This window comes from Protopterus annectens, chromosome 5.part0 (assembly GCF_019279795.1).
Source record: "Protopterus annectens isolate FY-2018-M chromosome 5.part0, PAN1.0, whole genome shotgun sequence".
In the NCBI taxonomy this organism is placed as follows: domain Eukaryota; kingdom Metazoa; phylum Chordata; order Ceratodontiformes; family Protopteridae; genus Protopterus; species Protopterus annectens.
In genome coordinates this window covers 515,015,163-515,029,073 of record NC_056735.1, presented here as the reverse complement: position 1 = coordinate 515,029,073, position 13,911 = coordinate 515,015,163, and the positions used below count along the sequence as shown (strand labels likewise).

At 40.5% G+C, this 13,911-nt stretch overlaps 1 protein-coding gene across 3 annotated transcripts in view; it reads left to right on the top strand.

The window, feature by feature from the left end:
* ROBO1 (roundabout guidance receptor 1) overlaps nucleotides 1–13,911 on the top strand; it is a 1,916,411-nt gene that overhangs the window by 819,781 nt on the left and 1,082,719 nt on the right. For all 3 annotated transcript variants that reach the window (XM_044072442.1, XM_044072441.1, XM_044072443.1), the window contains exon 2: nucleotides 1,548–1,874. In XM_044072442.1, coding sequence (XP_043928377.1) covers nucleotides 1,548–1,874 — 327 coding nt within the window. The remainder of the gene's footprint in view (nucleotides 1–1,547; nucleotides 1,875–13,911) is intronic.

Sequence of the window (13,911 nt, the reverse complement as noted above, 5' to 3'; positions counted from 1 at the left end):
CCAATAACCTTGAGTATATGCTGCACAAACTTGACGTTCACAGACAGAACAAAAGATGTTAGAATATCAGACCAGCTTTTTGTGTCTTTCTCTGAAGCCAGAAGAGGTAGACCAGTGGCTAAAGCAACGCTTTCTAAATGGCTATCTGATTGTATCACTTTTGTTTATTCAGCTGCTAATATGCCATTACTACACAAGATTAAAGCTCATTCTACCAGGGCAGTGTCTACAACTTCTGCATTCCAGGACAAATTCCTCCTTGATAACATTTGTGCTGCAGCCACTTTGTCTAAACCTCATACTTTTATCACTCATTACAAAGTTGATAAGGCCTCCAGGGACAGGGCTTCCTTTGGGTCTATGGTCCTGAAGAATGTACTCCTGTGAGCCACCCGTTATTGAGGGTGCTAGGGACACTACCCATCAGTGAAGAATGAACGGCGAGATTGAACAACTTCACATTAAGAAGTTATGTACTCACCATAATGTTCCATGTGAGTTGTTCCATCTCGCCTTCATTCTTACGTCCCTCCCTCCATCCCCCACCTGGCTGATAGTTTACCTAGAGGCTGGTCTCTTCCTGGTTACACAGTCTTTCTTCTTCTCTATGGGAGGGTAGTTCTCTTTCATGGATATAGTACATGCAGCAAACGAGATCTGAGGTAATTCCAGCAGTGCATCATGGGATAAGGGGCTTGGTCTTGAGCTACTTGTAAACCTTGAGCTTTGCAAACGGCAGTGTTGGAGCCGATGGATCAGCTCCGAACCCATTAGTGAAGAATGAAGGCGAGATGGAACAACTCACATAGGACGTTATGGTGAGTACATAACTTCTTATTTTCATGTCTCTTTGTGTCCCACATTCCTCCTAGCTCCAAGACAAGTAACATCAGAGATAGGATGCTTTTTCTCTGCCACAGGGCCGTGGACGATTGGATCTTATGTCATATTAACCTCACAGTGTAGAGTACAGCAGTGTAGTGCACGTGTGACAGTGTAGAGTATTCCACACACATTGAAATGATTTGAAGTTTTCATGTTAGAAAAATATTAAATATTCACTGAAAGAGTAGTGTGCAACTATAGTACCACTGTCTGCAGTTCTGCATAGAAATCACTTAAGGCTTCTGTAGTTTACTAGTAATACTTTGGTTTGAGAGGAGCTTGTTATACTTCTAAATTTTGTAAATGATGCGTGTGCATGACAAGTTTGTGTGTGGATCTAGTCATTCACACATATACATTCTTTTATCATTTATCTCAGATGTATGTAATATGACAGATGTTAAGTCAGGCTGTCTCCACACACACAAGCATGTGCAGGTATATACTGCATTATTCTTTACACACAAGTGCAGTGAGATGCGTGTTTTAATCAGTTTGTTACAGAGGTTTTGCTTGGGTAAAATCTTCGTTACTGAATTTGCTGTGTAATGTGCATCAAACTTCAGAAAAATATAGAATAAAGACTGCTATTACTTAACATGTGAGACTTTCTTATTTCAATTATGATTCTGAATACTTATATTTTTTTCTTAATTTAATAGGTTCTCGCCTTCGCCAGGAGGACTCCCCACCCCGTATAGTAGAGCACCCTTCAGATCTAATAGTATCCAAAGGGGAACCAGCAACTCTTAACTGCAAGGCTGAGGGCAAGCCCACTCCCACTATCGAGTGGTATAAAGATGGGGAGCGAGTAGAAACTGATAAAGATGATCCCCGCTCTCACCGAATGCTGCTGCCTAGTGGATCTTTATTTTTCTTGCGCATTGTACATGGACGCAGGAGTAAACCTGATGAAGGAAGTTATGTCTGCGTGGCAAGGAACTATCTGGGTGAAGCAGTGAGCCATAATGCATCGCTGGAGGTAGCAAGTAAGTCCATGCTTAGCTTGTTTTGCAGCTGCTGCATCCTGTTCATTTCCTTTTTCAAAGAAAGGAATTAAGCCTGAAGCTGACCTTAGTAATGAAGCTGGGAGATTTTTGGTTTGGTGCCTTTGCAAGGCAATACTTAGCTTTGCTGACCACAATGAATGATGTATTTTAGAATATGGTTAGAGACTGTGATATGTGAATTTTCACCATGAAAAGCAGAATCCTGTTCTGTTATGTTCTTGCAGATTTTCAATGAGAATATTAAATCAGCTTTTCCACCTGAATTGCTCAGGAATTTGATTGTTTTGATTACAATAGTGTTAACATGTCTCATTTGGGAAAATGTTCTTCTCTTTTTTTTTTTTTTTTCTTTCTTTCCTTTTTTTCAGTTTTTCTCTTATAAGAGGCTGTCATGAGGATAGGGTGGAAGAAGGCTGAAACTATACACACTACAATTTTGGTATGGCTTATTCTGGGAACCAATAGTACCCATCCAGTTGTTTAACCATATCACACTTAGGCGGTTAAGGGACTGTTCACAGTGGCTTCTGAAAGAAAATGATAAAATTAGAAATACTTTTTAAATAATTCACTAGTCGTACAGGTATGCTAACCTTCTTGCAAAGTTATTTTTTTTTTCTTCGTATATGTTGTTATTCCAAAATGACAAATTAATTTGTTGCATACAGAAGGGCAGCATACAATAAATAGATGTGCATTCTGCTCCCACCTGTTCTAGCCAGTGATGGACCCTGCCTTTATCTCTCTTAATGAACTAGATAGCAGGTACAGAACAGAGAAGGGCAAATTTTGTGGTTAGCTTGATGTGTAGAAGAGATTGAGCACTAGTGTAAATATTATAACAACCTTCAGATTTTATACAGGTTAAAACTAGTTATAATTAAGCAGGCTTTTTATGCAGGGTTGGTAATACAATATTTGTGAAGAGGTGCAGACTGATTTTCATGTATTAAACAATACCATGTCCTACTCTATTTTCAAATAACGGTGCATGCAAACTCCCACCACTGCAAAAAACTACAAGGAAGGAGATGCAACACATAAAGAAACACTCCTTCAAAGACTTTTCTTTGAAAAATGTAATTTTTCTTTTCTACATTTAGGCCATTAGTATTGTCACATCATGGTTCATAGGTTCATAGGTTCATACTAGGCTATCTGCCCTAGGGCATTTATAAGCCTAGCCAGAATGTGTTTGGCTTTCGCCACCCATTTTAAATTTATTTTGCTATGCCCTTTTTCGAGGTTAGTATACTGTGCCTCTGTCTAACAGTGAAAGTGGTTTTGGGGGTAGAGAACCCAACAAAGGTAGCCACGTGGAGAACTATGTTAGTTTTGTTATCCGGGTGTATCTTCACACAGTTCTGAAATATTTATGTTTGTAATGAGTATGAAAGACTCACTTCCCATACCATGTGAAATTGTATTTAAAGGGCATATAACAATACCATTATATAATGCTTCATTTTATTAGTACATCTGATGGGGAAACTGCAATTTATTCTGTAAAGTAAGACGTCAGTCTTTTGCAGTTTGATGTTTTATTTTCATTAATCTGCTCATTTATGCTGTATGGCCACACCCACAAAATGGTGCTATAAGCAGCACTGGCAAAAATTTCATATGAAGTAGCAAAGCATCCTGGGTAACCAAAATAAAAATGATTCTACTTTTACCACTGCAGGTCAAATAAAGTACTATTTTGGCTTCCTTTAAAATAAGTTGTGATGATTGTATGGGTAGACGCAGATTTATACCAGAGTCATCACATATGACCCTGTGTGATTTTTGGGAAGTAAACACTTCTAAAAGCTGAAAAAATGGTGGCAAGAACTTTTATATGTGGTTAGGCATCTTATGGGTCCGTATAATATCTATATCATACAATATCATGTAATATCTTGCCTATTATTGTTCCAGTGTTCTTCATAGGTTAAGTGATTTTGGTTTATTTATGTTTTTATTTTGTACTTATAGTTTTACTACATGTCATATAGGCACTGTCAAATAATGTCAGTTTAACTTATGTTAGCTAGTTGATAGCGGTTTCTTGTGGCTGCAGTTAGCACAGAACTGTTGTAGTGTGTGTGTGTACTAGTTTACATCTTGAGGTGTTTAGGTATAGCAAATGCATGGTCTTTCTGTTTCCATATGTCACTTCCTGTGATGTCACAAGAAACAGGTCGCAACTTTTACAGAAAAAAAAAAATTAAATTAGAAGAGGCTGTCCTCCACAACAAAATAGGGCACCCACAGTTATACAATTATTTGCTTTCTGCTCCAAAGCCAATACAGTGTGACTGTGGATATGACAGAGGCCTGATTCCTAACTCCTTAAGGTTTTGTCAAATAGCTTCATAGTCCATTTAATGTCTTCCTTTCACAAAACTAAGTGGACATTCACAGTGCTGAATAACCATTGCCCTATAAAGGGCATGATTTGTTCCTTGGTACCATCTTATGCTTGCCTAGCGCAGTGAGGGCAGTGCAAATCTCTTTATCCACATACTTGTAGGTGCTTTGTTGCTTTAACTGTACTTACATTTAGAAATGAACAAGCAAGTAGAACAGTATTAATGAGAAAAAAACAATTTGCTTCCTTCTCCAGTTACTCTGAAGTGTATTTGTATAAATAAAACATAAGTGCAGGAAATCTGCAGTTAACAAAAGGGGAGAAAAGACATTATTGTGCCCCTTTGAGGTAATACATGCCAGAGCCATTAAAGAAAAAAAAGTGCTATAAATGAACAGGGAAAATCTGTATGCAGTTCTGAGTAGAAAAGATACAGCCATATTAACAAAGACTGAACAGAGTTAATGGCACTTATCACTTCTATGGAATTCTTCAGTCTGGGAATTTGGCATGGCTGGGATCCTTTTCACTTTCAAATACAAAACACCTTGCTATGCCAATCAGTAGAAGAAAGAGTGGTTTTGTTTACTCATTTTGTTTTCTGTAAGCTTTTAATACTGTTGGAAAAATGTTTCTTTTATGATGGACTTCACTACTTTATATCTGAGCTGTTTGTGTTTCACAGCACTTAACTTTGCCACTCTGGACAGTCAGCTTATGAATGCTGACTGTTTTCTCCTTCCTCAGTCGTGACTGTTCTGCGGACTAATTCTCCCAGGTGATGGCTGAAACAGGCATTATCTGTTGCAACTGCCTGGTAAACAAAACCTTATTAAGCCATTAGTTGAATATTGCAAAATTAATTTTAGTTCTGAGGCAGGTATCTTATATTCTTGCTTCACTGAAAAGCTATGCTGTGGTTGCATGATTAATATAAACAAATGTCTCTTATGCATATGTCTTGCCTTGCTGTATATATGCTAACCACTAGGAAACTGTGTTGTATGCCATGTTAAGTAGTGAACCCATATTTTATTGTAAAATATCATTAAGATGTGTGTATAAGTTCTTTTATTGAACTTACTGTGCCATCTGGGTGGCATAGGTTAAGCCTGTAAAAGGTCCAGTGTATTAAGTACCAATGCCCTGTTATCACCTGGATAAGTTTAACTTCGGCAATGAGATAAGAAAAACATTTTTTTTATGTTGTGCTAGTAGCTCCTTGATGATTTGAAGCTCTGTGCTACTTGTTGACATGCATATGAGTGAGAAGTCGAATCAAACAGAGAACTGCACAGCGCCAGCCAGTCTGAATCTTTTCCTGCTTGTGCCAGCTGGGTTCACACAGATAAGGCGAGCCACGATTAGTCATTTGTAAAGGTGTGAATGAAAAGCAACACAGGTCTTGTGGTGAATATATACAACTTATAATGACTGACAAAGTAGACGTTTATTATGAAAAAATGTATCCATTGCTGTTCAGATAGCCAGAATGTTGACTTTAGCTTTAACATGCATCAAGAGCAGTGACTAAAAAATTCCTTTCTGTGCTGAGAGGCCTGCTCTGCATTGGTGCTGTTAAAGGCAGTATACAGTAGAGATATTCCTAGGCACTCAAACAGGTACATAAACATTTTATCATCGCAGTAAATGGTTAGCTCATTTTGGTAGTTAAGCATGTATATTGACAGTTTGGATCAGTGTTAATGGTAAAAACTGAAAGTACCTTTAATGTGTTAAAGCATCAGAAAAAAAAATTATACATTGTAAAAAGTGCCTGCATCCATGTAGGTGTATATGTAGGTAAATATATGGTACATACTTATAGTGCGTGTGTCTGTCTGCCTATCTATACATGGATAGATAGGTACACACACTTAATTCTACCACTGTCATCAGCCCATGTAGCCATGGGTCACTGGATGCCTGTAAAAGCAGTACCCACTGGTTGCTTGGTAGTGAGGCTATGGCTTTTGAATGTGATTATTTGTATCCAGCACTAGGAGAGCAGGATGTTTGCTTCCATTGTTGCTCAATTCATGTTTCAGCTGAGGAGGGGGTAGCCTGTGGTTTTTAGAAGGCACGTCAGTGAAGGTACTATGGACTCTTTTTTTTCAGCCACAGGCAGCACTGCTTGTTGCACTAATTTTGTGCTGAAGCTGGAGCTTCTAGCAGCTAATGTATTCAGAGTTGTACATGCAAGTAAAGATGCCTAGAATACCCATGGGGAAAATCCTGTGATATGTTGAGTCTCTCTGTAGAGTTACACCTAACCCCATACGTCTACGTTTCATTTCCTGGTTCCATCTTTTACATCCCTCTTTGATGATCTGCATAACATCATATACAAATAAAAAAAAACACAATGGAGAATCTCCTTTCCAAGACAACACTTTAATAAAGTTTATGGTGTCTTCTTGGGAGGGCGATTCTCTGTAGTAGTTTTTTTTTTTTTTATTAGTAATTTTTCACACCTTTCATTGTTTTATTTTTTATTTTTTTGTGTTGACTTGTTAATTATAGCATAACCCACTGCCTCAGACATTGCATTCTAGGGCCTTTTCTCCCTCTGCGATGTATTACTTTACCAAGTATAAACTGAAACATTCCTCTTTCCAGCTCGCAGCCATCAACCCTTCTCTCTTCAACTCTGTCCCCATAATATGGTATGTCCAGAGTGTATCCCTAACTATATTTTCTTTGTTTTGATGGGTACATGACAGCTTTGTAGGTTTCTTCTTGCATTCCAGACTTTTCATATCCTTTGTCATTTTTGTAAGTCTGCATTGTACTGTTGATAACCAACATATTTTACATGTGGTGGATTCCCTCCACAACTAAATATAGTACTCGAGATGTAGCATGCCCACTGATTTGTACAGTGGTAGGATGACCACATGTCTCTGAGCTCCATGCTTTGCAAGTGGCTTCACAGCATCTTAGTTGTTTTTTCCACTGTGTGTTCTCATTTTATAGCGTAAGCTTGGCTTAGGAGTCATTACTCCCTTATACCTTCTTTATTCTTTTTAAAGTTATTTCATAAAGACTGTACATTTTCTGTGGTATTCAGCCCTACAGACTGCATGGTGTTACTTTATTTGACATTCAGTCCTAGCTCCCAATGAGAAAGTCTGTTATCATGGGGAAGGGCATCAGAATAAGCAGCCGATGATCTACATTTGGGAGTGAGCTCAGAGTACTGGATGGTTGATTGGAAGTGGTAAGGGGTTTTTTTTTTGTACTCTAGGATGTAGGGTTTTGAAGGTCTTTCAATGATGGAAATCCTAAGTTAAGGTTAAGACATTACATGTTTCCTGCAGGTCTGTCATGGTTGCACACTGATGTGATATTGTTGCACAGTGTTGTGTAATGTGAGGAAAAATTATGTGCATGCCCCTTGTGTATACCCTTATAAGATTCAGCAGCTGCCTAAGAAGGTGATGGTGGCTGCATAGCAGTGAGTATTGAGGGTCAGAAAAGAAAAGGGCTATGGTACACCTGCAATATTAGGCGGTGGTGGTGCTGCGGTAGCGTTGTCGCCTCACAGTAAGACGTCCTGTTCGATTCTCAGCTAGAGCGTCTTCTGTGTGGAGACATGCGTGAATGGGCGTACCTTCGTTGAAGGTTGTGCGTCAGGGCCGGCAACTCGGCATGTAAAAATTTACTGCCAATCATTAGCGGACCGGAGTTCTGCTGTGGCGACCCCTAACCGGGAAAAGCCAAAAGACACAACAACAGCACCTGCAATATTAGGTGAAAAGGAGTCCTCTTATAAATTATTTTATAAAAATCACAGCTACCATGAGTCTTATCTGCAATACCAGCTGCCACAGGATTATTTGGCGATCACCACATCAGCAGCTACCACTAAAATCTTTCTTAGTATCACAAGCATATTTTTTTGTCTCCATTGCCACATTTATACTTAAAAGACCCCTTTTATGTATACATTTAAAATCATCCATCCACATCACCTTTTCCCATTTTTGCACATGAGGTTGGGGCATTACATCAATAGTGACAGTCATCTAGAGCCAAGGTTCACACCATAGGATGACTAGGCCTGCCTCAGTTATTTCATATCACTTACTCACATGCACACTCACTCCTATGACCAAGTTAGAATGGCCAATCCATCTAATGCATGTCCTTAGAATATGGGAGAAAACTGGAGTATCCTGAGGCAATTGACATGAACATGGAGGGGGGGGGCATGCAGACTCCACACAGAAGCACTCCCAGCCAAGGATCACAATGCTATCCACTGTGCCACCATACATGTATAATTAGTCATTTTCTCCTGAGCTATTCCATTGTTTTATTATCAGTACTTGTTCGGTTAATAATTGCCTTCTGTAATGTATAACAAAGTTGTATAAGAAACACAGTGTACAAATTATGTCCATGCTTGTGAAGCATATTTGCCAATTGAAAGATGGTAAGGTTCCTTTCCAAATAAAATAGGTGCCTGCTAGGGAGAGCTGGCCCTCAGCTGGAGTGATATGTAGTCTTGACTATTCTGGGATCAGCTTCATTGGCATATTTCCCAAACTAGTCATCCAAGAGAATTGAGTAATAGACTCTGTACTATTGCTAAACAAAGGATGACTTTTCATTAGGACTATGCAAAAGTTGTGCACTTCTCATAATGCTAGATCTCCATGGAGATTCCATTAACCATCTCTCTCTCTCCAGCCCACTGTTTTGGTAGAAGATGTTTTATTATGAATCTCCGTTTTCTTACTTTCCTTTACTTGTTACTGTATAGAGATGTTGGGTATCTTGGGAAGGGTAAGTGTTTATGTAACCTGGGAGAGTTATGTCTGCCAAACTGCACATGTGCTGCAAGCAAAATCCTGTTGGATAATGAAGACTGAATTCTCCAAGCAGGTCTAATGTTATGGTAAGCACACAACATAGGTATCTCCGTTCCTGTGACACATCCCAGTAGAGATGATAAATAGCATTGCAGCATGATCACTGTTTCCTCATGTCAACATCTGTCACCTCCAACTCACCCTGTATAGCGTGGATTAGGTCAAGTCTGTTCCCTTCTTGATCAGGGTCATCTTTATTTTCTTGAGACCAGCTTCCACCAAAGCGTCTGATGTTCTCCCATCTTTTACGTCTTTCTTAGCCATTATATGGCCACTTCCCAGCTTGGTGAGAAAGGCTGTGGCTGCTATGAACATGTCTGTATGCTTTGCTTGCTTTGGCTGCTATGAACATGCTGTCTGTCTGCTTTGCTCACTTTGGCTGCTATGAACATGTTGTCTGTCTGCTTTGCTCGCTTTGGGTGCTATGAACATGTCTGTCTGCTTTGCTCGCTTTGGCTGCTATGAACATGTTGTCTGTCTGGTTTGCTCACTGGCTGCTATGAACATGTTGTCTGTCTGCTTTGCTCGCTTTGGCTGCTACGAACATGTTGTCTGTCTGCTGTACTCGCTTTGAAGCAGTCATCATTGCCATTCTGCAAGTCTGCACTCCTTAGCTATCCACAAGGGGCAGGCACCCTTGATTAACTTCTGGCTTGTTAGCCATAATATGGCTGTCTTCTCTTCCTTTCCTTCGTCATTATCAATCACTTGCATAGGCATTTTGTCCCATTTGAAGGTAACATTGCTTCCCCATACCTATGGTCCTGCTGTCCCTTCTGCATATTCTAAGTCTAGGTATTAATTATATCCCATTCTCTGTCTATTGTTGTCCATGTGAATGCCTCACCTACAAAGCCTGCCCCTCTATGAACAAGCAGAGCATACTTTTGTCCTAGATTACTGTTATAAACCTCAACCTCAAGTAACGTTTTCTGGCATTTTTCCCTTGTTTTGCGTTTCTCATTCTTATCCCACCTTTTTCCCTCTTCTGTTCCTTCTCTTGTAGAAGTGATACGTCTCCTATGCCTTCACCATTTCAGTTGAAAGGGCTATTATCTTAATATATTTCTGTAACCTTGCTTTGAGGATGTCTCAGCCAGGCATAAATATAAGGTGCTGTGGCACATATCATCCCATTCCCATCTTGCAATAAATACCCTTTCATTTACTATTTTGTAACCTTGATTACACCATCATCCCCACAATGAATTCTGAAATTCTTTCCTTCTTTCCCTGCATGACCTGGCTCTGTTAGCACCACCAGTGAGGCTACTGGCTTCTTACCTTCATGATAAGGTTCACATTGGCATTGCTCTGTTATGTTACCTCAACCATGTCCGTAGCCAGATTGCCTATTTCATTTTGTTTGCAGGAACAGTCATCCAACTGTTTTCTGAATGCTTTCTACAGAACTGATTTTTTTTTTCCGTACAGCAAGGGATTCAGAACTGTCTTCACTCAGAATAAACTCCCCACTGATGTACACATAGACTGTACCTTAAACCACTTTCAGTATAATCTGCCAATATAAATAAATTAGATGATCTGTCAGCATACTTTTTGGCATGCTGTTTTCCTCATCTCCAGTTTCTTTCTCTACAGACTCCCTTTTTTGTTTGGTTGATGTTTTCTAACTTGGTGAAGATATCCAGCCTGTGTCTGGCCATCTCATATGTTCTGGAATTTTCCATTCTCCTACTGTTGTAGTGATAAGTATTTCCATCCTTAAACATGCTGCTATCCGCTTTGGATCGGTATCTCTTGTCTTTTGAATTCAACGCATGTAATTCCATTCCTTTTATTTCTGTGGAATTTCACTTTGGAAATCCCATCTTGTTAGTGGAATAGGAGTAGTCTAAACCCTACACAGGGCTCTTGGTGTGCCTCTGATGTACCAATGCTAGTAGTTATCAATTAGTAAGATAATGCTATTGTGCTTTACTCCAAACTGTCTCAGTTTCATTTACTGCACTTTTCTCCCAGCACCAGCATTCCTCACAGCCATCAGAAGGCAAGTTCAGCCTTATACAAATCTGACAGCCTGAACCCCCCACTTAATTCTCTGAGCTTCATATCAGGCTCAGGGTTTGCATGTCATCCACCTTTTTCACTCTCATATTTTCTGTTCCATCCTTTTTGAATCAAAGCTATTCTTCTTACCTTGTTACACTATTATTCTGAGTAATATAGTTAGTGCTGCCTTCACCTGTTGCAAATTAGCATCCTCCTACCTTAAATTGCTGTGACAGTTAATTATTTTGTTACACAAACCTTAAATGAAGATGGGCAGATAAGTGTATATTTCAAATGGCTAACACAAGCCAAGTCCAAAACATATTATAAATATTGTAAAGTAATGCAGTCCCTGTGGAAGGGGACAGATCATAGGTTGGGAAGAAATGGATTCAAATTGCCATGTATTGCTTTTCTGCCTTTGTAGTTAGATTTTTTCGAAGTGTAATGATTTAACATTTCCTTCAGATTTAAATGTGGATTCTTAGCGAAACTTATGCTTTCTTTTAAGCTATAAAAATCCGCAGATGTCTCACAAAGGTTGCTTCAAGCAGCAGCTTCTGAAATCCATTGCTTCCCAAGAAAATCAGTGTTATAAATTGTGCTCTTAATCAAAGAGGAGAAGGCTGATTTCATTCATCTGAGCTGGGAATTACTGGTACAGGACTTATTGTGTGCTTATCTGATTGGCCTGTGGGCTTAGGTAGTGTTAAACTTGTCGATGTTCTTCGTCTTCCCTTGCTGCAGTCCTGACAATTGGGGTATAGTCCGCGTCCCAGTCGGCCCGAATACCAGAGTATAAGGCTGACGTCGGTCATGGCGCCTTAGACTGACGTCAGTACGTCAGGGTACTAATGCGCATGACCGACGTCATTTCCTCAGTCTTTTTTGCCGCATGGTCCGATGCAGAAGCAATTTTGCGAGTGCAGGTTGGCGTTCTGAGATTTTCCGAAACCGGAGTTTCAGACCGAATACAGAGTTGGCTAAGTAACCCCGTTGGGGAACATTTTGGTTTTTTCTTGCCTCAGTATTTAACCGGATGTCAGAAAAAGTGAATAACTGTATTTCTTGTGGGAAGCAGATACCGCATAGGGATTATCATACATTGTGTATACCTTGTTTAGGGCCTGAGCACGACGTTGTTGGTTGCCGCTCTTGTGCTAGATTTAACAAGCGCACTATTAAGAGGAGGCTTGATTGTGCTAGGTTAGTGTTTGGGAAGCGTTGCAATTATACTATGCCGTCGGATGCTCCGACGCCTGCTTCATCTAAGAAGCGCAAGGACAAAACAGTGAAGTCTAGGGGTGAGGAACCGGCAGTCCCGGACGTCGGTCCTTTAGAAGGCTCAGGGAGCCAGAGGTTTTGCCAGGAGTCTCTATGGAGTCTCAGGCAGATACTTTACTGTTACAGGATGTGCCCTCTCAGGAGGTAGGCCAGGCTGAGGGGCTTCTCAGGTTACTGCTCTTCCCTCTCTTCCCAAGGTAGTTAGGGCCTCTCCTTCTGTTGCCAAAGCTTCTTTTAGAGGAAGGCCAAGTTCAGCTTCTGTAGGGGCTTCTCCTAGCATTTCGGGCTCTGTGCCTAAGAAACATATGCTTAAAATGGCAGAAGATTTGATTACTCTGATTAGAGGTTCTATGCCCCACCTGATAAGAGGCCTAGGGTGGAACAGGAGTTTGATACTTTTGAACAGTGTTCACAGGCTTCAGAGTCTTCTGTGGAAGACTTGCAAGAGTTTCCTACTTATTCTGATTCTGATGTGGATGATTCCACTCCTTCAGCTTCTCCTCCTGAGGATTTTTCATTTTCAGAGACTCTTCACTCCATGAGGGAGCACTTTAAATGGGAAGGCCAAGATTACTCTGACTCCAGAAAAGGCTTAGGGAATTCTTGTTTTTGCCCCAGCATAGGCCCTTAGCTATTCCTCCTGTGTTGAATGTGGTGGAGGATGTTTTTGCAGAGGCTTCTCTGAACCCTGATTCCTTGCCTCCTGCTCCTGTTAAGCCTGATAGGTATTATAGGGTGCCCAAGCTCATAAGTATTTGTTTAAGAGTCCCAGGGCAGACCCAGAAACTGTTTCTCAGGGGCCTAAAGGTGTTAAAGCTTCTGTGGTTAAAAATCCTGTACCCTCTGATAAAGAGGCAAGGGCTTTGGATAGGTGGGGTAAGAAAGTATATACTTCTTCCACTCTAGCCATGAGGGCGTTGAATTGTCAATTTCATATGCTGAAATATCAGAATTATCTCCTTTCACAATTGAAATCTAAGGTGGATGCTTTGGCGGAAGGTATTGAGTGTAAAGAATTGCTGGATTTGGTTCATGTGTCTGAACAAGTGGGTAAGCATTCTTTGCAGTGTGGTTTTGATGCTGTTCAGGCCTCCTCGAGGGTGGCTGCTACTAGTTCTGTTCTTCGCAGACATGCATGGTTGAAGGATCAGAATTTAGCTGAGCATGTTAAGACCAGGATTTTGGATGCTCCTTTACAGTCTGATGTGTTGTTTGGACCGCCTGTGGAAGCAGTTTTAAAGAAAATGGAGGACAAAGCTAAGTCTATGCAGACTGTTAAAGATTTTGCAGGTGCAGCCTCCAAGTTTAGTAGAAATTGGCCTGCTAAGGGGTGGACATATCCTGCTTATGGTTCCCAGTCTAGGGGTAGGTCTAGACGTGGTAGGGGCAGGGCTCAAGGTTCGTTTAGGCCTAGATCAGACAGTTCACCTGCTCAGACTTCTGGTGAGGGCAGGGGTCAGTCCTTTCGTAAGCAGAACCAATGACCTGC